The sequence below is a fragment of the Rhinopithecus bieti genome, unplaced genomic scaffold (genome assembly GCF_001698545.2).
Source record: "Rhinopithecus bieti isolate Rb0 unplaced genomic scaffold, ASM169854v2 scaffold_52032, whole genome shotgun sequence".
Taxonomy (NCBI): Eukaryota; Metazoa; Chordata; class Mammalia; order Primates; family Cercopithecidae; genus Rhinopithecus; species Rhinopithecus bieti.
This window is the reverse complement of record NW_016821592.1, coordinates 1,770,203-1,794,524: the sequence shown is the minus strand read 5'-3', so window position 1 is coordinate 1,794,524 and position 24,322 is coordinate 1,770,203. Positions and strand designations below refer to the sequence as shown.

Below are 24,322 nucleotides of genomic sequence, written 5' to 3'. Positions count from 1 at the left end.
AGACCAGCCTGACCAACACGGAGAAACCTCATTTCTACTAAAAATACAAAATTAGCTGGGTACTAATTTTGCACATGCTTATAATTCCAGCTACTCGGGAGGCTGAGGCAGGAAAATCGCTTAAACCCGGGAAGCAGAGGTTGCGGTGAGTGGAGATCGTGCCATTGCACTCCAGCCTGAGCAACAAGAGCGAAACTCCATCTAAAAAAAAAGAAAGAAAGAAAGAAAGAGAAGGGAGGGAGGGAGGAAGGAGAGAGAGAGAGAGAGAGAGAGAAAGGGAAGAAAAGAAAAGAAAAGAAAAGAGAAAAAAGAAATCCAAGGCTAGAGGGGCGCTGAAGAGGGCGTTGATAGAACACAAAGCAGCCAGGGGGCTTGGGCCCCTCCAACCTTTAGAGGTCGCAAAGACTGGGATCCAGCAGAGGAGACTGGAGAAGGAACCTTGGTGACGAGGAGGATCTGGAGAGTGCGGCCACCAAAAGCCAGGTGAAGGTGGTATTCAGAGAAGGAGGGAGTGCCGGCTGCATCACTGTGTCCACGGGTCAAGCAAGATGAGGACTGAGAACTGGTCGCTGGATTTGGCCACACGGAAGCCACTGGCGACCTTGCCAAGAGTGCCTGTCCATGAGTGTGGGGATGGGGTGGGAAAGGCAATGCCCACATATGCTTATTCTCAAGGAGTTTTGCTAGAAAGGGCAGCGAGGCAGTGGAAAGGTGCTGGCAGTGGGCTACGGTAGGGCTTCCTTTTTTTCATTTTAAAGAAGGGATAGAATAGCTCCGATAGCAGTGGAAAAAATCTAGGGGGGAGAGAGAACATCTGGGAGCAAGGGAAGAATTTTAGAGGTGATACCCTGAGAGGAGATGGAGCCCAGCACACCCAGGGAGTAGTGGTCCTGGCTGGGGACACCGACAGCTTTTGGTAAGAGAAGGGGCCACACACCACCAGAGGGAAACTTCAGGGCGGTGTCAGAGGTTTTGAGCGTCTGCAGGCAGCCTGGGTTAATCCAGGGGTCAGGAGAGCCAGGTGGGAATTGTCTGCCCAGGTAGAGACAAGATTCACTAACGTCTTCCCCGTGGGCAGTGAGGTGCAGGCTGGCATTTTCGTTCTGGTCATCGTCCTTACTTGTTCTGTGACCCTGGACAAGCAAGCCAGGTGACCTTGGGAAGGTGAGCCTGCTGGGGTCACCAGGATGGATGGGCAGCAGGCTGGGGAGGTGGGCCCTCTACAAGCAGAAGAAAATTCCATGCAACACGTCTTCCTCTGCCACTAGACGGCGCCAAGAGACCGTTCTGTTCTCATGACGCGCTTCAAACTCCAACCGGCTGGGGTCAAAGCCTCCAGGAACCAGATCTGGCTCAAGTCTCACCCTGAAGCTCATTTGACAAGGGATCAAGACAGAAAGGGGGTGGATCCTGGAATGAGCCTCCGCAGAAAGCGTCCTGTAGCCCTGCGAACCCTGTGAAGTGCCAGCCTTGCCCTCCAGCAGCACCCTGACAGCCCCAGAGATGTGGCCAGGAAGGTCCTGATCCACAGTGCACCCCGTGTCCTCACGGCCACCGCTAGCGCCCCTTCCTCAAGGTAAGGCATTAGTTCACACCCACCAACCAAGTGCACACTTTGGTCCAGGCCCTGCTGGTGCTAACAAGCCCGAGAAGCTTAGACCTCCCTGCTGTCACAAGTGGGGATGAATGAATGAATGAACGAATGAGCCCAAGATGGAAATTCTTTTTCTTTAAATTATTTATTATTATTATTATTATTATTATTATTTTTTGAGACGGAGTCTCGCTGTCACCCAGGTTGGAGTTCAGTGGCCGGATCTCAGCTCACTGCAAGCTCTGCCTCCCGGGTTCACATCATTCTCCTGCCTCAGCCTCCCAAGTAGCTGGGACTACAGGCGCCCGCCACCACGCCAGGCTAGTTTTTTTTTTTTTGTATTTTTTAGTAGAGACGGGGTTTCACCGTGTTAGCCAGGCTGGTCTCGAGCTCCTGACCTCGTGATCCGCCCGTCTCGGCCTCCCAAAGTGCTGGGATTACAGGCTTGAGCCACCGCGCCGGGCCTATTTTTAAATTTTTTATTGAGACAGGGTCTTCTGTTGCTCAGCTGGAGGGCTCAGTAACACAGCTCACTGCAACCTCGACCTCCTGGGCTCAAGCAATCCTCCCACCTCAGCCTCCTGAGTAGCTGGAACAACGGGCACACACCATGGGTCACCACACCCAGCTAATTTTTTCATTTTTTGTAGAGACAAGGTCTCATTATGTTGCTAGAGCTGGTCTCAAACTCCTGGGCTCAAGCAGTCCTCTTGCCTCAGCTTCCCAAAGTGCTAACATTACAGGTTTGAGCCACCGTGCCTGGCCCTAACAGCCCAATTTTAAAGTTGAGTAGTTTAATTACCTAATTTGACATAAAGTTCTCCCTTATTTTGAAGTTTTAAGCAATTAATTGCAAACATATCAGAGTCTTAAACATATTATGAAATGATAGCCAGTTAAATGATTTCGTTAAATCCTCAGAATTATCACCAACCAGCCATTTTGAATTCATCGGCTCTTCGGCAAATTGCAGAAGGCACCAGTATCTCTGGAATGTGGCGAAATGACTTACAGCCGTTGCTGATAGAGCGATACCCAGGATCCCCTGGAAGCTATGCTGCTCGTCAGGTGAGAACATGGGACATAAACCTCCAGGTTGTGTGAATACTTTGCTTTCCCATGAGGGATAATGTTATGGCTGAAGTTCTGAGGTGTCTAATATTCAGATCTGTCATCTCCTTATTCACCAAATAGTCAACCAAGAAAAATCAAACGACTGAGAGTACATGTCTGTTCTGAATACTAAGTGGTGCATGTTAATGTCAATAGTTTATGTGTGAAGTCTCTATTTGGGGTACAACATTACGCAGTCCTTAACTCTTGACCATTCAGTTACACACCCCGAGTCTCCCAACCAAGTTTTCTTGAATCCTAAGCAATGAACAGCAACAGCCTTAGGGAGTCCTTGCTTAAAGGTTCTGGGCCAAGAGTATCATTGTACTATCAGGCCATCACTTGCCTTAGGGAAATTGTATTCTCCCTGGAGGGAGAGTTAAGGCTGGTGATAAGCTACATTTCTCCAGGGCAGTGCTTCTCAAAATTCTGACTCTGACAGAAAGTAAAAAAAATGGATTTTACATTTTATACACACAAACGTACTGGTATATTTAACTGAAACAAAACTTCCATGAAAAATACTCTTATTTAAACTTGCATTTTACTGCGATATTGTCAGTTCTATTTTATTCGTTCTTAAAAAAATGCTAGTCATAACCCACTAAACTGATTTCAAGACCCATTGATTTTACCATCATCGTGGAGGGTAGAATAAGCTGGGCCAGACCTTGGATGTCTCTGCCTGTTCAATGTCGATCTTCCTAAGCAATCTGAAACCTCACCTCTGAATATCTGTTTTTTTCAAACTACCCCATTTTAAGGGGCCACTTGGGAAGGAATGGGACTGGCCCGTCACATCCTCTTCAGAAACTCCTCAGGCAAAAGACCTTGGCACCCACTGCTGTGCCCAGAGTGAAAACTGCAAGTCCCAGGTGCCCAGCTCTTGAGCTCTTCCTTTCGATTTCAGAGTCTCGCTCTGTCGCCCAGGCTGGAGTGCAGTGGCACGATCTCGGTTCCCTGCAACCTCTGCCTTCTGGGTTCTAGGCATTCTCCTGCCTCAGCCTCCCCAGTAGCTGGGACTACAGGTGCACATCACCACGCCTAGCTAATTTTTGTATTTTTAGTAGAGACGGGGTTTCACCACGTTTCCCAGGATGGTCTCTATCTCCTGACCTCGTGATCTGCCTCTCAGCCTCCCAAAGTGCTGGGATTACAGGTGTGAGCCACCGAGCCGGGCTGGGCTCTTCTTTCTACCCAGTGGGTAGCCTCTGCCCCTCAGGCTAGCCTAGATATCCATATGTCTGTCTCCCCATTAGCCTCTTGTCTTCCATCTGAATAGCTCTGGCTTCTCCCAAGGAATTAGACAGTAGACAACCTGCAGGCACCTTAGTTCTGTCTAACCTTTAGGGAGAGCGAAGAATAATAGCGATGATGGCTGACTTTCACTGAGCAGTTTTTCTGGGTCAGGTACTTTACTGAATTCTTTGCATAGATCATCTCATTCAGCCTTCACAACAGTATGTGGATGCTATTATTATCTCAATGTTAGGAATTTAAAAAGATCTGAGGTTGAGGTATATGAATTAACTTGCTCAAGGTTATACTTGTACCAGTGATGAGGCCAGAATCTGCTTGAGATCTCTATCTTATCACTGGAGAGCTGGGAGGAATCAGTTCTGTGCTTCGTGCCCTCAAATGTCTCCAGCTCTCGATCTTCTTATGCCCAAGTTGGGCAGTAATGCACATACCATTCACTTTAACAATATTGCCTGGGCCTTATCTCTCAAGCATTTTCTTAAAAGAAGGTCAGGGCACTTAACTGGCATTTTCCAAAAGCCTCAGTTCCTTGTTAGAAAATATCGAGGTCTCTGATGCTTACTCTTCCCATTCAACTCAACCTCTTTTATTTCCCCATACCATTTGCCCAGAGCACTGTATATACCCAGAAATGATATGCATACTTCAGGCCTGAGGTTCCTCGCCTGCAGGCTCTGGAAATCCATGAACACAATAAACATTGCTAGTTGATCTTTAGCTTCAACAGAAGACAGTATATAGCATAAATAATATACATAGATACTGTTGTAATTAAAAAGATACATATTCATTTAAAAGTGTTGCTAAAGTTTCAATAACATTCTCCACTATCATATGGGGGTGGAAGCAAATGAGAAATTTATAGACAGTATTTTAGAATGTGTTGGGAACTACTGCGGGGCTGCCTATGCATGGTCTGGCTGATGGCTATGTTAGATATCTCACTTAGATTCCATTTTAGAATTTTTTGATAAGAAAATTACCATTAATTTTTAGAGACTTATCTTCTAAGCTGTGGAAGACAAAGGAATTCTCATTTTGAAAGTGAGGTAGATGACAGAGTAATTATGAGGGAACTACACGAATGGCCTTAATTTGACTAAGATTAGATCCTTTCATGTAGAACTGAATTGAAACAAAAATGATTGAATCTTTTTTTTTCTCCTGAGGACTTTTTGAACACTAGATGAGATGTTTTATAATTTAGAGTTTCAAGGATATAACTAGAGAAGATCCTTAAATATTAAAAAAGGGTAAACTTGATGTAAAATTGGTTTGTGAATTAACTTTTATAGTTATCAGTAAAGATGTGCATTACTATGGATTCTCTTTTACAGAAAGAGAATATTTTAGGGGAAACCTGTCCCACATTATGTGTTTTCCTGGTCTCTGATCGATGACCCCAAAGCTGCCTATTGGATTATTAGGAAATTTTATTTTGAGGAGATGAGTTATTTGTAAAATAAATAATTTAAAGATAATACATTTGGGGCTATTTCATTGATTTATAAGATAGAAATAAAAAATTAAAAAATTAGGATGATAAAGTCTCACAAATGGGCAAGCAATATCCTTTGTCTGAAAGAGGCAAACTAGAAACTTCAGGAGGTAAAATCCCCCACAGATCCACAGTGCATCTGAGCCACCGAAACTGAGTATCATTAGATCCCAGGTGCACCCTCAGTCCAGCCCCCTAAGAGGAGGAGCCTGAGGGACTCATATATGGTGCATTCAAGTGGAAAGAGGTACCTGAGTCTTTGGGTGGCAGAAGTCAGCATCCTGACAACGATGTGTTTGCAGACTTAGCGCAAACTGGAAAATCAGCTTCCTCCAAACAAATCTGGTCTACTGATGTCATTGTTGCTCAGAACCTGGAAACTAGAATTTACGTTTAATTAAATGAAACCCAGGATCATTCACTAGTGTTAACCTAGAATAAATCCCCCTACCACTCTTTGGAAGTAGACTATCTTGTAATAGCCTCTCTCTCGTGCTCATATCTTCATCTTTGTATTTTTTTTCTTTCTCTACTCAGTCTCCATCCATCTCTGCTTTATCCCTGTCTCCATCTCTCTCACTCTTTCTCTTTCTCCTTTTTTCTGTCCTCTCCATTTTAAAACATACATGTATAGCAACCCAAAGTGTGATCTATATTCTGAATTGCTTTTTAGCACTCCTAGAGGGCCCAGCCCTTAGCTGCTTTAGTACTGGGGAAGCGCAACTGCTTTAGATTCCCTGCCACAGCCACGCACTCCCTGCTTAGGGGTATTTGTATGATAGTAATGGTAGTTTGGGGAGTTCCGCTAGAGACTTCTGGTGGGGACTTGTAGACTAAGTCTGAAAGCCAAAAACAAAACAACAAGGGATATTTGTGAACTAATTAGATTATGCAGCCAATTTGATTGTTTATAAAGATGATTTATCTTAGCTGCTAAGATAAACAAAAAATATTTACACTGAACAAAAAGTTGCAGGGCCAGGTGTGGTGGCTCATGCCTGTAATCCCAGCACTTTGGGAGGCTGAGGCAGGCAGATCATGAGGTCAGGAGATCGAGACCATCCTGGCCAACACGGTGAAACCTTGTCTCTACCAAAAATACAAAAATTAGCTGGGCGTGGTGGCACGTGCCTGTGATCCCAGCTTCTCCGGGGGAGGCTAAGGCGGGAGAATTGCTTGAACCAGGGAGTTGGAAGTTGCAGTGAGCCAAGATTGTGCTGCTGCACTCCAGCCTGGCAACAGACTGAGACTCCGTTTCAAAAAAAGAAAAAAGTTGCTTCAGGAAAAACTCTTTTGAGGATATTTGCTGATTCTCTTATGGACTTTAGTGTCAACAAGGTCATCAGAAATTATGAACAAGACCTGGTAACAAGTTGAGAAATAAGTTTGTGTGCGTCTTCTGATTAATGCTAACAGATATATTTTAAAAAATTCCAATTCATTTTGTAAGCTTGCAATCTGCAATTGGTGTTGAAGAAGCCATTTTATGGAGCATTTCATCATCTGGATACCAGATGTTCTGGAGTATATGCTTTTTTTTTTTAATGACCCATTTTATGGAATTTATTTTATTTTATTTATTATTATTATTTTTTACAGTCTAGGGATAACTCATTTTCATAGTCTGCAGAAAAACTCATGTTAGATGCATAGTGCTTTCTCTCTATTCAAACTATTAATGCTTTGTATCATATAGTTTTATATATTCTCATTAAATCAATTCGTATTTACTGTTAGAATGAACCCATATTTACTGATAGCCTACTGTGAGCAAAGCACAGTACTACAAATTGTGGAGAGTTATGAATGCTGATTTCAAAAAAGATTATAAACATTTCTTTTGATGAGGTGATAAGACAGCATGTAAATTTGCAATAGAAAAGGTAAGGTACTGCATACACAATGCTCTTTAGGACAAAGTCCACCCACTATTAAAAGCAAGGAGCCTCTAGCTGGGGAATCATTTGTTTAGTTGGCTTTTGCAGGACTGACGGTAGGCTCAGTGTCGTCCTGCTATTTAAATTCCCCTTTCCTTGGGAGCTTCCTGTCACAGTTTTTTTGAGGCTCTTGCCTACGTGTCATGTCGCATTAGTGAGCGCAGGCCACATGGGACTTGGCTAGGATAGAAAATCCTGCATTTCTTTGGAGGAGGAAAAAAAAGAAAGCCTTCACATTCATTTCCAGTTATTCATTTATCATCTTAAGGTCCATCCCAGATTTAAACTGACTAGATCTGAACTGTTTAGATCTGAAATGTTGGTTTTTGGTTAGATGTTAATTGAGGGACAAATTGTCAGTTATTTTGATGTTAGTTTGTCGTTTGACTTTTTATAAAAATAAATTAAGGCAATTTACAATGATGTATATGATATTTGAAAAAAAAAAACAAAACAAACAAAAGGAACGGCCTGGGCATGGTGGTTCACGCCTATAATCCTAGCTCTTTGGGAGGCAGAGGCGGATGGATCACTTGAGCCCAGGAGTTTGAGACCAGCCTGGGTAATATGGCAAAACTCCATCTCTACAGAAGAAAAAAAAAAAAGTTAGTCAGGCATGGTGGCATGTGTCTGTTATTCCAGCTACTCAGGAGGCTGAGGCAGGAGAATTGCTTGAACCCAGGAGGCGGAGGTTGCGGTGAGCTGAGATTACGCCATTGCACAGCCTGGGTGACTGAGTGAAGCCCTGTTAAAAAACAACAACAAAATAAACAAACAAAACAAAACAAAACAACAACAACAACAACAACAAAAAACCAAGGAACATAGGAAAGTGAAGCCAAGATAAAATAAGGATGGGAAAAGGCAAATGAACCAGCAATGAACTCACCTATAACTTCTCACATCACAAATTCTATATGTTCTTTAAAAAGATACTTCTAGTTCCTGAAGTGATGTTACTTTCCCCACCTGTTGCTTTCTTCTGTAAGTCACTATGTTGCCTTATAAGGCTCAAGGTGGCTAGCAGAGATGGGGAAAGAGATTCTCTTTTTTATTTGCCAGCATTTGCAGCACGTCTCCACCTGCCTCGGGTGCAGAGGGAAAGCTGCTTGATATGTTATTATGGTTCAGGGTTGCTTACTAATTCTTAGAGTGAGCAGAGATCTGAAATAACCCCAACCACCCCCCAGCTATGGGAGCTTTCAACATTATCCTTAGCAGGTGAGCATCAGTATCTTTTATTCGTGTTCACTACATATAAAGCATTTGCTGGACTTGGACACATGTTATGCACTTGGGACAGAAAGAGCTACCATTTGCAGTTCTTGTCTTTGAAGAGCTTAGAGATAGAGACCTGTAGGATGCTGGTTTACTTAATTATTCAAACATGCCTTTGTAGCCTCCTAGAAATACTAAAAGTGTACTTTACTATTACTGAACTGCATCTCTGTCTCCTGACTTGTAGACGTGTCCATAATATATTGTTAAATGAGAAAAGCAAGGGGAGAGTAATGTAAAAAGTAGGATTCTTTTCCTATAAAAACATATGCCCCTCTGCCAAATATATGTGTTTGTGTGCTACTGTAGGTTTGCATAAGCAAGGAGAAGATATGTTGAAAGATCTGCATCAAACTATTAACCTTGGTTAATATTAACAATTGGTTGAGATTGATTAGTAAGGGGAAGTTTAGGGGAGAGGCAAGAGGATTAGCTTCTCCTTTAAACAGGACAAATGCTATTAATTATGATAACAATACAAAGCAATTATTAATTGCAATAATATTGCTGTTAATACAATAAGCGTGTATTGCAATTTTAATTTGAAAGGCACTGCTTAAAGTTTTAGAATCACAGTTAACAAATGAAAGCTGTTTGTTTAGATCTAAATTTTTGGTTTTTGTTTTGATCAGCACATCATGCAGCGAATTCAGAGGCTTCAGGCTGACTGGGTCTTGGAAATAGACACCTTCTTGAGTCAGACACCCTATGGGTACCGGTCTTTCTCAAATATCATCAGCACCCTCAATCCCACTGCTAAACGACACTTGGTCCTCGCCTGCCACTATGACTCCAAGTATTTTTCCCATTGGGACAACAGAGTGTTTGTAGGAGCCACTGATTCAGCTGTGCCATGTGCAATGATGTTGGAACTCGCTCGTGCCTTAGACAAGAAACTCCTTTCCTTAAAGGTATCTGTTTTCTGCTTGTTGATTCCTAGGGTAAAGTACATTAGCAGTAACTCAGAGTGAATTCTAGAATCCTTGGTGAAATGAGAAGTCTCCATTTAGAAATGGAGACTTTTGGTATATTTTTATTATGAATGTTAATTGAAAGATTTCATGATTTGGAATGTCAACCATGGGCAATAAACTTAAGATACGTGGCAAAGCATTCATTAATTGGTACCTGATTTCTCAGCCTTGAATGCACATTAAATTAAATGCAACATTTCTTTGTGAAAAATGAAGGAGGAAGTTTGTTTCAGGTATAGTATGAGAATTGTGTTTTGTAATGAACTGTGTTTATTTCTTCTTGTTTCTTCCACCATGAAACATTACAACCTTCTGATCTGAGAGATGGTGGCTCTTGGGTTGGAGGAGGGAGTTGCAGCAAAGTGGTTCTGAAGTGGAGAGTGGGAAATTCAGACCTATCAAGATGAAAAAGCATGAAGCAGAAATGCATTATTGTTATTATCTGTGAATCTCAGCTCCACTTTATGTAGCATAGCAGAGCTTTTGTTATGCTCTCAGCTCAAAATACTTCTGGGACTCTCAGATGTTATTTCAGTCTTGGTGTTCTTAAGGGTATATGGGGAAAAAGTGCTAAACTAGATGAAGACATTTTGTTCTGATATCACTCATAACCAAGTAAACACAACAAAGCAAAAACAAAAAACTTTGTTCTCAGGCAACAAATGCTTTGTTCCCCCCTCAGAGCTTTATGAATGGTCCAGCCTTTGATACAATTGGGGTAAAGAAGTGAAAGGTTTATCTTGTAATGGAAGTAATAGAGATATTTGGTTCTATTTTTGCTGGATATGCTGAACTTGAAGAAAGCAAGATTTGTTTATACCCTCTCAGTCTCCTTTTCACTAATTTTTTGGTTTGTTTTGTCTTCTGAGCCTTCTACAATGCCTTTGTCCCATGCATTGCCCTGCTTTTAACTAGTTTCCTTCCCCAGCAATTGGATGAAGGAGTTCAGAAGCTGATGCAAAAGTCTGATTTTTCATATTTGCACTTCTAGTATAAGGACACAAAATGAAGTATGATTTGAAGACATTGCTCTGTGTAATGGATGTATTTTCTCTGAGTGAACTCCTTTGCTTTTTCCCATATAGCTCTACCTGCTTTTGGTGACCAGAAATATTAATAGAAAGGTCTGAATGAATTATTGATTGGGGTCATCATTAAAAAAATTCAAATCAACATATACATTCTCATAGTAATCCTTTCTGTTAGAGATACATGGTGAGGTGGGTTTTTTTTTGTTTTTTTGTTTTTTTTGTTTTTTTTTTTAAGATGGAGTCTTGTACTGTTGCTCAGGCTGGAGTGTAGTGGTGCGATCTCGGCTCACCGTAAGCTCCACCTCCCGGGTTCACGCCATTCTCCTGCCTCAGCCTCGGGAGTAGCTGGGACTACAGGTGCCCGCCACCACGCCTGGCTAATTTTTTGTATTTTTAGTAGAGTTGGGGTTTCACCGTGTTAGCCAGGATGGTCTCGATCTCCCAACCTTGTGATCCGCCTGTCTCAGCCTCCCACAGTGCTGAGATTACAGGCTTGAGCCACCGCGCCCAGCCCCGAGGTGGGCAATTTTTTTAAGAGGCTGTGTTTGAATGCAGACTTTGAGAGTATCAGATTTATTCTTCCACTTACATGTTTTAACTAAATTTGTATTGAGGAGTTAAGTTCTTCAGCGGTGATGGATTGGGTAGACGGTGGTGGAAAGTGACCTGAAAGAGCACTGGGTAAGTAGACTGGATTGTTCCCAACTCTTCATAGCCCCACTTCTCTCCAGTAATAGGACTGTCGTTACACATCTGCATCCTTTGTCTGGTAACTTTGTTGTGCCCTCCCATTGTAGCTGGTTGTACTTCCTCATCCCTTCACTCTGGACTTGGTTATTTGACTTGCCTTAGCCCATGGAACGTTAGCAGAGGTGACACAAGCAGAGGCTGGAAGTGTGCTTGTACCATTGGGCTTGCTCTCCCATGTCTTTGCCATAGCCATGAGAATGGCATGCCCTGGCTAGTCTGCCAGTCCCAGCAGAAGGATGAAACACCTGGAGCAGAACCAACCTTACTGACTGCACGGTGAAGCAGAGCTGCTCCAGTCAAACCCATTCTAGATCAGCTGGTCCCTAGCTGACCAACAGAGGTTATGTATCCCAGGAAGATACATAATGGCATTTCAAGCCACTGTGTTTGGGGTGTTATTCTATTCTATTACTGTGCCATTAGCTAACTGATACAACCTTGAATGGGGAAAGACTGCAGATAACCCACTGACTATGTGAACACTGGTAATTAGGCATTCGTAGTGTTACCATGAAGACCTTCATACATCAGGCCAGTCAGATTCTCCTAGCTCCCAGGTACTAGGCTGAGTTACTAACGACGAAGGCCATGGCTATTTTTCTGCCATTCCTGAAATGAAGCAAAAAGAGCAGGTTGCCTCGTGGGACTCAGGATAAATGTCCACAACAGTTTACTGCTGGCTAAATGAATGGATATTAGACAAACAGAATGAAAGTAAATCATTGTACTGATCACTGGAGTCACCCAGCTGTTCAAGTTTCACTGAGGTACTTGAACTGTCAAACCTGCAAGAGATAAAAACTACCTCCTTTTGCCTCTGCCCTGGGCATGAGCAGAATGCCTCTTGTCCCAACTGGTCCCGTTCTGCCCTCTTGTTCTGTGATTATGTTGCCTGATTTGGAGCTAGAACTTTCAAGGCCCTTTAAACAACTGGAAGCTTAGAATGTCTCTACTGAAGTAAGCACCTTACAACATTTGCCAATGAGAAAATCTGTTTAATTATTTAATGCTTATTAAACTCTGAGTGCATTTATATTGCACAAACATGTCCTCTGCTTAATGCTCTCCAGGAGTTATGGAGGATTCAAATCAAATTAAACTGTGCTTTCCTCATGGTATAATTAAGGAGCAGTATGAATGATTAGCATATAAAATTAACTTAGTTTTCAGATGATAAAGACAATTTTTTTTCTCCTTTGAAATCACTGTTAAAACAATCAGGGAAACTCCACTTTTTGAAGAAACTAGAGAACATCTGTGACTAGGAACCACAATATAAAGACAGAAGTTGGATGGAGAAATGGCAGATGACATATCAGAGTGGAGAGAAGTCACGCTGTCCTGGAGAGGGAAGAAATGGAAGAAGCTAGTGATTTTCCTGATAGAATCCCAAAAAGGGACTGGAGATGTGATAAGCTGAGGAAGGCAGGGTGAGGAAGGGGCTGGAGGGGAGAGTGTTTGGAAGTCTGTTGAAGGAGTATGTGGATATAGAGATTCCCACCCTACACTAGAGAGGCAGGTGAGTGCCCCTTGTGCCTTTGCCAGAGATGAGAAAATATTTTTCTAGAGAATTTGAACCAGGGAGGTTATGGAATTGAGAATAGCAAGTATAGAGGAGGGTGACAGTGAGGTACCCCATGGAAACAAGGGAGATTACGTGAAAGCCTACACATTGAGCAGTGAGATCTACAGTCTCTCTCCCATATTCAGCACCAGAAAGCCATCAGATAGGAAACTGAATAATTCTTCTTCAGAGAATGCGAACCACCCCACAGAAAAATCCCAGATGGTGACATTCAGTAATTCTCAATGAAAACACTGGCTGGGCACCAGATTGCCCTGCAGTGAAGCCAACCAATCTGTGTCTCCAACCAGCATTTTAATATCTTATTCTTTAACATGAATGAACACAAAGGATGACCAGACATTTGAGGACAGACTCCAGCATGAAAGAAAGGGCCTGGAGCAGTGGCTCATGTCTGTAATCCTAGCACTTTGGGAGGCTGAGGTGGGAGGATTGCTTGAGGCCAGGAGTTTGAGACCAGCCTGGGCAACATAGTGAGGCTCCCTCTCTAAAAAAAAAAAAAAAAAAAAAATTAGCTGGTTATGGTGGCACACACCTTTAGTCCTAGCTACTTGGGAGGCTAAGGCAGGAGGATTGCTTGAGCCCAGGAGTTCAAGGCTGCAGTGCATTGTAATTGAACCACTGCACTCCAGCCTGGGCAACAGAGTGAGACTCTGTCTCTTAAATAAATAAATAAATAAATAATTTTTTTAAATGTAAAAAAAAAAGAAAGAAAGCAAAACAAATAATACAAATTTAAAATGAAGTTGGAGGAAATAGAGCAGAAAATGACTTGAAGGACACTGTTCCAATATTCTTACAGAGATAAGACGAGACATTATATCTATGAAACAANAAATTAGCTGGTTATGGTGGCACACACCTTTAGTCCTAGCTACTTGGGAGGCTAAGGCAGGAGGATTGCTTGAGCCCAGGAGTTCAAGGCTGCAGTGCATTGTAATTGAACCACTGCACTCCAGCCTGGGCAACAGAGTGAGACTCTGTCTCTTAAATAAATAAATAAATAAATAATTTTTTTAAATGTAAAAAAAAAAGAAAGAAAGCAAAACAAATAATACAAATTTAAAATGAAGTTGGAGGAAATAGAGCAGAAAATGACTTGAAGGACACTGTTCCAATATTCTTACAGAGATAAGACGAGACATTATATCTATGAAACAAAACCAGAATGCTGCAATAACAGAACAATCAGTCAACAAGAAGGAGCTTTTGGAAATTAAAATTTCAATTTTATTTTCTTTTCTTGTTTTATTTTATTTTATTTTTTTTGTTTGAGATGGAGTCTTGCTCTGTCACCCAGGCTGGAGTGCAGTGGCCGGATCTCAGCTCACTGCAAGCTCCGCCTCCCGGGTTTATGCCATTCTCCTGCCTCAGCCTCCCGAGTAGCTGGGACTACAGGCGCCCGCCACCTCGCCTGGCTAGTTTTTTGTATTTTTTAGTAGAGACGGGGTTTCACCGTGTTCGCCAGGATGGTCTCGATCTTCTGACTTCGTGATCCGCCCGTCTCGGCCTCCCAAAGTACAGTTGGATCCTAAAGTAGAATAAATATCTTTGTTTTTAGAAAGAGGAATGACAAAAAGGAGATGATTTTGACTTCTGGAGAATAATTGTAACAATTCCAGTAGATCATATAAAAAGTATTGGGAGTGAGAATGGCACTGGACTTCTCAGTAGAAACTTTGGGAGCTAGAAAACAATATTTTAAATAAAATTTAAATATTTTAAATAAAACTAATTTGCAACCCAGAATCTTCAGGCCCAGACAAATTAAACAGGAAAATAGAATGAAGACATTTTCAGAGGTAAATCTCAACAATTTTCACTCCCATGTACCATACTTTTCTCCCCAGAAATTGCTTAAAGCTGTGCTCTAGAAAAATCAAGAAAAAAATCAAGGAAGAGGGAGTCATGGAGTTCAGCTCACTGGGGGTACCATATAGGAGGGGCAGAAATCTGCACAGTGATGGTGAGGGGAGCCCCAAGATAACAGATGGGCAACAGGCCTAGTGGTCAGTCCAGGCTGGAGCAGGCAGCAGAGGGCTCCGGAAGGGCCCATTCTTAAAAAACAAAACCAGACAGACACACGAGGAATAAAGGTGTGATAGTGTCTGGAATGCTTGACCACATAATGGTAAAGACATATTAGGCTCAAAGAAAACAAAGCAAATGAAAGAGAGGCCTGTGGTGAGGAATGGTGGGAAATAAGTTTGCAGAGGCAGGACGAACTGGATTGGGATGTTTGTGTATATGGGAAAGTACAGAAAGAGAGATCCCCACTGGCTTTTGGTTTGAGTGACTGCAAGGGTGGTATTGCCATCCATTTGGTTGAGGAGACTGTTGGTAACACATTTCCGGGGGAACCTCAGGAACTGAGTTTTGACGCTTTGTTTGAGGTGTCTATTAACGTCTGTGTGGAGATCTTCATTTGGCAGCTGAATATGTAGTCTGGAGATCGGTAGTGAAGTCAGGGCTGGAGATATATTTTTTGGAATTGACATATACGTGTATGTGTGTGTTGTGTTGTGTGTGTATGTGTGTGTTGTGTGTGTGTTGTGTTGTGTGTGTGTGTTGTGTGTGTGTAATAATATAATATAATATAATATTAGTATAGTATAATATAATATAATATATATGTATATATTGAGACCAGTGTGGGCAACATACTAAGGCTCCATCTCTACGATATTATTATTGTTATTTTAAAATGGTTATATTAAAAATTCTCTACATATAATAATACACACACACAACACAGCACACACATACACACACAAGACAACACACACAAACCCACACATATATGATTTAAAGCCTCAAGAAGAGATATCGAGAGAGTGAGTGAGTGTGGACAGAGAAGAGAAGAGAACCATGGAGCAAGTTCCCAGGGCTCTCTAGCATTAAGAGGGAAGGGAGATGAAGGGAACCAGTAGTGCTAAGGTAGGAGGAATACAGTATCTTAGGAACCAAATGAAGCAAGTGTAGCCAGGAGGGAGTGATTAACTGTGTCAAATGCTGACAATAAGTCAAGAGAGATGAAGACCGATAAGTCAAGAGAGATGAAGACCGAGAGTTGACCACTGGATGTAGCCATGTAGAGTCATTGGTGTTCTTGACAAGAGCAGTTTCAGTACATGGTGGAGATAAAACCCAACTGGACTAAGTTTAAGAAGCGGGATTAGAGACAGTGTGAATAGACAACTCCTTCAAGGGGTTTTTGCTATAAATGGGATTACAAAATTGGGCAGTAGATGGTGGAGATAGTGAGGTCAAATGTTTTAAGATGAGAAAAGCAACAGCATGTTTCTTAGATTGATGATGTAGGAGAGAAATAGCATTTGCTAGAGCAATGTCCTTGAGCAGATGAAAGGGGACAGGATTTTGTGCACAAGCAGAAGATTGGCATCTAATATGAGCATGACAGAAAGAAATCAAGGTCATCGGTTGGGAATGAAGATGGGTGAGGTGGCAGGGAGAGGAGGAATGTGAAATCTTAGAAGAGTACCAGAGTGACTGAACTAAGAAAATACAGCATGACTTGCCAGTCAACATGAAAGGCCAGTGTGAGGTTTGTGGTCATGAACTTTAAGCAAGGCCAGACAGTGTGGTTATATATTTTTTCTCTGGCGAGGTTTAGCTGCATGAGTGCCGGCACAAAGTAGGTAGAGAGTGGGACTTAATGTTATGTTTTTGCCATGAAAGTTTGACCAAGGCAGAGAGGGGCAAGGGAGTTAAGGGTGTATGCTAGTAAGCAATTGGAATGATTGACTGGAATTTAAGCCAAATATAGAGTGAAGTGAGGATATTATGGGGGTGAAGGACTACGAAAAGGTGAAATATTCAATAGATTAGGGGTTCCGGTGGGATTGAAGGATTTTGAAGTTTAGAGTAACAGGCCCAATCTGAAAGACAGGGATTATTGTCAGACAGAGGAAAGTGTAAAATCAATCAGAATCTAGTCACTCTTTTTAGTTCTGTTCAAACACTGTCTTTTTCATAAAGCCTTCCTTGGAACTCCAAGATTTTGCTTCTCATTCTATCCAATTTCTAGAGGACTTTTATGTTACATTTGTGGCTGGTGGCACATTTTGCCATGCTCATGTATTTGTTTTATCTCTCCCCAATCCAACTAAAGTATAGGCTATTTCAAGGGAAGGGCTATAATTATTATTCTTTGTGTCTCTGTAGCATTCCTAGGGCAGACTCTTGAAGCTAGACTCAGTACAAAATTGAAGACTTAAATAAGGTGAGAAGCAAGAAAGATTTACGGTTGTTTCAGGTTGGATTCCCCAGGAAGCACCCACTGATATGGAGCTTAGCATTTGGGTCACTTACTAGGGAGTGGCCTTGGATCAACACAGGTATCAGGGAGGGGAAAGAAATGGTGTTGGACCGAGGGAGAAGTCGAGCTGCAGTGCAGGTTCAACAACGGCCTCAGCCAACCTCTGGGGAGCTCTGGAGATATGATGGCTCTTTAGGGAGCCCCCAGTACCCGTGTAGGTCAGCACCGGATGTAGGACACTCCCAGGAGGCGCAGCTGAGACAATTCCTAAAGTGACTGACGGCTCTCCCAGCAGCTGAGGCAACACACCCTCCTGTAGGGGAAGTGGGGGTGATGTATCACACGATTCATCAGAGCAATTTCATTGTTTCAAAATTCTGTGAGGAGTAAGAAAAAATATAAAAGACTTCTATTTTCAGAGGGAATGGAAGAAGGTGGTTTACATGGGTGAGGACTGTGGGAGGTGTGGTGACTTTTGAAGCGGAAGTGGTGTGGAATAAATTTTGGCATAGTTTCACTTGCTTTGGTATCTTCCTTTCTTTATGGCACATCTATCTTTTTGCCCAATTAATAGAAAATCATGCTATTTTTCATCATCACAGTATTTTTTTTTTGCTATCTTTTTATTGTTGTTTTTACCAGACTGTTTCAGACTCCAAGCCAGATTTGTCACTCCAGCTGATATTCTTTGATGGGGAAGAGGCTTTTCTTCACTGGTCTCCTCAAGATTCTCTCTATGGGTCTCGACACTTAGCTGCAAAGATGGCATCGACCCCGCACCCACCTGGAGCAAGAGGCACCAGCCAACTGCATGGCATGGTTAGTCTGGGCAATTTCCATGGCACTGTAGCTGTAGGCTCTGCCTGCACGGAAAAGGTTGCAAAAGCCAAGTAAACACCTAAAAATGCCACAGTATCCTTGGAGCAGAGTGTTTATGATAGAACATTCCTTGGCAGGCATTGGGTTTTTGAGGAATCCCAGAGCTAAAAAGAATGATTCTGAACTGGTGCCATGGCTCATACCTGTAATCCCAGTATTTTGGGAGGTTGAGGTGGGAGGATCACTTGAGCCCAGGAGTTTGAGACCAGACTGGGCAACATAAGGGGACTTCATCTCTACAACAAATCAAATAATTAGCTGGGTGTGGTTGTGTATGCCTGTAATCTGAAGCTACTCAAGAGGCAAGGCAGGAGGATTGTTTGAGCCCAGGAGTTCGAGGCTGCAGTGAGCGATCATTGCTCCATTGCACTCCAGCTTGGGCGACAGAGGGAGATCCTATGAAAGAAAGAAAGAGAGAGAGAGAGAGAAAAGAAAGAAAGGAAGGAAAGAAAAGAAAGAAAGAAAGAAAGAAAGAAAGAAAGAAAGAAAGAAAGAAAGAAAGAAAGAAAGAAAGAAAGAAAGAAAGAAAGAAAGAAAAGAAAGAAAGAAAGAAATATTGATTGATTGCTGGTTTGAAGCCATGTTTGACTGAGCTTAATTAAAATGATAAAATGATGTAAAAAATTGGATTACAGGAGCATCGGATTCACTTGGGCCCGATGGGAGCACATTCCCCCAGTACTGTACGGAGGTGGAGAGAGCAAACCCCTTCTTTGAGGTCTTTATAAGTCTGGCTTTGGGAAATGGAATACAAGAGGGGTGGGGGTGAAGAATTTCCTTGTGACTTCAAAGCATTACCGTGACTCCAGTGTGACTATGACAGTTTGATGTGTTGGTTTTGATGTGGCATTTTGACATGGGGTGGGGATATTTTGATGCTGCCTTAAAACCCTGCTATTATTACTAAGTAATGGGTGCAACACACAGCCTCATTTTCATCCCCATTCCTGGGCCCACACTCCATCCCTAATCCCTCCCCTGGCCCCTACATCCTCTCCTGACTCTGACTCTCTTCCCATATTTGATCTTCATTCTGTCCCCACATCTTCACTAACCCCAACTTGGAACCTCATGCTACCCTTGAGACTTCACTCTCCCCGGTGCCTTCATCCCTCCCTGAAGCTCACCCCATCTGTGAACTGATAGCTTATTCCCAGCACCCCTACTCATTCCTACCCATTGCCCTGTCACTGACCTTCACCCTATAAAAGTCCAAATGGCCACATTCTATGTCCTCTATGGCCCTAACACACCTCCTGTTGGCATTTGCTCCCTCCTGTTATCCATTGGCAGCTCCTAATGGGCCAGGGGAATGTGGTCAGCATCTCATTCATTCACTTGAGCCCAAGTCCCCAAAAAGCATTCAGAACATATTCACAAGAGGAGAGGCCTGGTTGATCAGTAGCAGGACAAAGTTATTTATTTATCAGTCCAAATATATGAAGCCACAGTGATTAATATATTTAGACTGATAAATAAATTTGTTGAGTGAAGATCATTATTTTCCAGAAACAGACCCTTAATAGATTATCCAACCTTGTGAATATGTTCCTATTTCAAACAAGCCTATTTTTTCTTACAACAAATATATTGAATTTTCATTTATGAATTTATTCATACTATGTCTTTAGGATCACAGACTCTGAAAATGTTTATCTACTATGTGTTAGGATGTATGCTAAATATTTATCCACACATTATTTTACTTAGGTAAATCAGGAGGTCTTAATCTAGTGAGTAGTCTTCAGAGAGTCCTCGTGATGAGACGATAGAGAGCTATAATCAGAAGGAAGTTTTAGAGATCAGCTAGTTTGAGCTTCTTATTTGATACACAAGGAAATGGAGATCCAGAGACACAATGTTATATAGCTCTTGTACAAGGAATTTTTCTTAGATACTACTTGATCAATAAATAATTACTATCCAAGTGCCTTCCTTTGGGAGTTTTATCATTACAGATTAAGGATAAAATGACTACACAGAGTGAAATAGAAGATCAGACAGGCTTAGACTCCTTTCTGAAAATAAATGTATGCTTTTAAAGTCCACAAAATATTTATTCAAATGTCTTCTTTCTAATTTATCCTTAGTGATATCCTTTTGGAATTACATACACAAATAATCAATACTTTGCTATTTGTCCACATTGCATAAGCAAGATTGAAAGAGTTCTCCAAAACAATTAGCATAAAATGTTAGTAAATCTTTTGTTCATTCATGTAGCTTCCCATATTATTCTCAATTACTAAAATGCAGTTAATTCTAGCTGATTGTATTTCCCTATTGATGAATATAAAATGTGTTTTGGCGATGGTGATTAAACATTACTTTTCCTCCCTTAGGATTTATTGGTCTTACTGGATTTGATTGGAGCCCCAAATCCAATGTTTCCCAATTTTTTTCCAAACTCAGCCAGATGGTTTGAAAGACTTCAAGCAATTGGTAAGCACCACTGTTATTAATGAATAAAACATAATTCCTTCCTACTGACAGATACTACATTTTAAAATTCAAAATTTACAATTTGGCCGGGCACAGTGGCTCACGCCTATAATCCTAGCACTTTGGGAGGCCAAGGCATGCAGATCAGCTAGGGTCAGGAGTTCGAGACAAGCCTGGCCAACATGAAATGGGGGTTTCATGTTTAGTAGAGACGGGGTTTCAATAAAATCATCTGGGTGTGGTGGCGGGCACCTGTAATCCCAGCTACTTGATAGGCTGAGGGATGAGAATCACTTGAACCTTGGAAGTGGAGGTTGCAGTGAGCCAAGATGGTGCCATTGCACTCCAGCCTGGGTGACAGGGTGAGGCTCCATTTCAAAAAAAGAAAAAAAAATTGTAATTTAAGTGTATGATTTAAATGTATAATATATTTTATTGACTTTTATTCTTGCTTTATTGATTAGTTGTTTACTATTTTCATCTTTGTAGTAAGCCCAGTTTATTTTCCTGCATGAAACTGTATTTTCAAATGGAAACATAAAATAGTACATTTCATGTTTGCACATCCTTAAAAATGGTTTGAAAATATTTTCCCAGAGTCCTGTTTGAAGCATGTAGAATGCATTTCAGGAGGAAACTTTACTCAACAAAGCATGTTGGCTAATGATGAATATGATGTCCTTATAATGATATCAAAATATATTCTTCAGTTTTTCTTTTCCATCTCTGTCTTTGCCATCTTCTATTTTCTTCCTTATCCAGATATTATTTTCCTTTAAATCTGGTGCAATCTCCACCAATTTTCCAAAGAAGTAAGAGATCAGGATGAAAAGAAAGCCAGATCCTTCAAGATTTAGAGTCAAATACATGGGAGTAGACTAGACCAGACTAGGTCAGGCCAGGCCAGTCCTAGAAAATCTATGCATCTATGGTGGAAGAGAGGGGCTTGGGTTTGGAGAAAGAAAAGGAGAATAACTTCTTACCTTTGTACTTTCACCCTACCCAAAACAAAACAAAACAAAACAAAACAAAACAAAACAAAACAAACTCTTCAGGCGTCAGGGAAAGAGGAAAATTAGATTGATCTTTATTGTAGAATCTAGCCCAGGGGGCTGCTTTGAAGGCAAGAATTTCATGCTAGAAATTCCTTATTAGCCACACAAACTTCTTGGAGCAAGATAGACTTGTATTACTTCTAAGCAGTGGGAAAAACACTGCCATCATAACTCACGCTTTTGCCATGAGTAAAGAATTTGTCTAGAATCTTAGAGAAACTTCTACCTTAACTTCAGATGCACATGATTGGCAAATTTCATTTCCTAGTTTGAAAGAATGACTATAATGGTGTTATTAATATAAACTTCTTGGGCTTCTTCCTTGCAGCATGTTTTCCTTACTTTGACGGTAGCCTCAAGAAACTGAGTTTGGCTTTCTTTCAAGGATTTTGTGCCCTTTTATTATTTCCTGTACCAGAATGAACTTATGCCAATAACTTGCACCTTCATGCAACTTTAACGCATGTACTGCCGCTCCTATTGGTATTTACATTTCAAACCATATCTCTAGTTGTATAAGAAAAAGTTGTGTCTCATGGTAAAGGAATTATAAATACCAATAAACAGACAAGAATATTGTTTTTGGTGGTGGTTAGGGCTTTCTCAATGTTCCTAGAATCATATTATGTATGATTGATTACTGGTTGGTTTATTTTTTACCCTTTAAATTTAGCAATTAAAAAAAGCTATCCTAGGAAAGTTCATTTGGTTGTCTTATAATATTCATGTGATCTCTTGTCATCTTGTAACATACAATACATGACTTATGTAGGCCGGTGGTTCTCAAATTTTAAAGTGCATCAAAATCACCTAGAGGGCTTCTTATAACACAGATTGCTGGATTCTAACCCCAGAATTTCTGTAAGTCTGAGGTGGGACCAGATAACTGACAAGTTCCTAGGTGTTGCTGATGTTGCTGGTCAGACATCACACTTTGAGAACCGCTGATGTAGGTCACTCTAGGTATCCCTTTCCCATAGCCACTTGATATACTTCATCTCTACTCTGTTTGAGTATTCCCCTTTAAGCTCCATATCTCATCTAAGGCATTCTTCATGCAGCATCTTGGACCTATAAGTATTTATATCTGCACCTGTGTTCCCCCCTTCCACCCAGCTGTCCTCTGTTTTTTTCATTCTCTATCTCTCCACGGTTCTGTTGAGTTTCTACCTCTAAGGAGGTTCTCACCTGTAAGTTTAGAGCCACATGTGACTCTTCTCTCTTCCTGCTCCAAAATGTACACACCCCTGTTCGACCCAGATGTTTCTTGTCATGGGAGTGGCCATGCTTGCTGTTGCACAATCTTTTAAAAATTATGGACTCATGTGCTAAGATTTCAAACTCCTGAAATAAGGTTACATTATGAGTCTTGATCAGATAAAAATAGTTGTTCATCTATTGTATAATTGTCATCTACAGAACATGAACTTCATGAATTGGGTTTGCTCAAGGATCACTCTTTGGAGAGGCGGTATTTCCAGAATTACAGTTATGGAGGTGTGATTCAGGATGACCATATTCCATTTTTAAGAAGAGGTAATGTGTGTGTGCGTGTGTGTGTGTGTGTGCGTGTGTGCGCGCGCAGCCTGATTTTGGAGTACAACGGTGGGATATGAGAAAGTACACAGATGATAATGAAGTATCAGCTGTCTTTATATGGTACAGAGCTCCCTCTTCTTGAAGAATGACACTTTCTAGTTTACTCACTGGAGTAATGCGCATTGTTACAAGTTGGGTCTTTCTTAATAGGTGTTCCAATTCTGCATCTGATACCATCTCCTTTCCCTGAAGTCTGGCACACCATGGATGACAATGAAGAAAATTTGGATGAATCAACCATTGACAATCTAAACAAAATCCTACAAGTCTTTGTGTTGGAATATCTTCATTTGTAATACTCTGATTTAGTTTATGCTAATTGGTTCTAGAATCGAATTCAAAAGTCAAGGCATCATTTAAAATCATCTGATTTCAGACAAATGCTGTGTGGAAACATCTATCCTGTAGATCATCCTATTCTTAGGTGTCTTTGGTTATCAGATCAACTATAGAATAATTATGTTGTGATATTGTGTCCTAAATTGCTCGTTAATTTTATTTACAGATTGAAAAGAGGGACTGTGTAAAGAAAATGGAAAATAAATATCGTTCAAAACGCTTTTAGATAAACATGATGAGGCAAAATCAGGTTCATTTATTCAATCATAGTCTTCTAAACAGTACTTAAATAGTGGTTGGAAAATGTAGCCTTCATTTTATGATTTTTCATATGTGGGAATCTATTACATGTAATACAAAACAAAGATATAGTTTGAAGGCTCTCAGATGTCTTTGAGAAATCTTTGTAGGGTTAATTTTATGGAAATTAAAATCAGAATTAAGTGCTATGTTGTGATGTCTTTTTTTATACAAAAGAAGAATGATATAATTTAATGCGTTGTCCAATTTTTGTAGGGTTTTGCAAATTTAACGTTCTCATCGTGCAAATAATAGTCGATAACAAAAATTTTGGAAAATGAAGAAAACTATAATCCCATTATATTGACAGAATCGCCATTAGTTCGCTTTTAGTTTTTTCTCACTTTTCTTTTCTTTCTTTCTTTCTTTTTTTTTTTTTTTTTGAGACAGGGTCTCACTGCCCAGGCTG

At 41.1% G+C, this 24,322-nt stretch overlaps 1 protein-coding gene across 2 annotated transcripts in view; it reads left to right on the top strand.

Annotated features, from left to right (window-relative positions):
• Nucleotides 1–24,062, top strand: part of QPCT (glutaminyl-peptide cyclotransferase) — a 55,924-nt gene extending 31,862 nt beyond the window's left edge. For both annotated transcript variants that reach the window (XM_017860454.1, XM_017860453.1), the window contains exons 2-7: nt 2,516–2,662; nt 9,313–9,591; nt 17,942–18,118; nt 20,521–20,620; nt 23,095–23,211; nt 23,425–24,062. In XM_017860454.1, the coding sequence (XP_017715943.1) occupies nt 2,588–2,662; nt 9,313–9,591; nt 17,942–18,118; nt 20,521–20,620; nt 23,095–23,211; nt 23,425–23,570 (894 nt within the window). In that variant the 5' untranslated portion in view covers nt 2,516–2,587 and the 3' untranslated portion in view covers nt 23,571–24,062. The remainder of the gene's footprint in view (nt 1–2,515; nt 2,663–9,312; nt 9,592–17,941; nt 18,119–20,520; nt 20,621–23,094; nt 23,212–23,424) is intronic.
• Nucleotides 24,063–24,322: the final 260 nt, after the last annotated feature.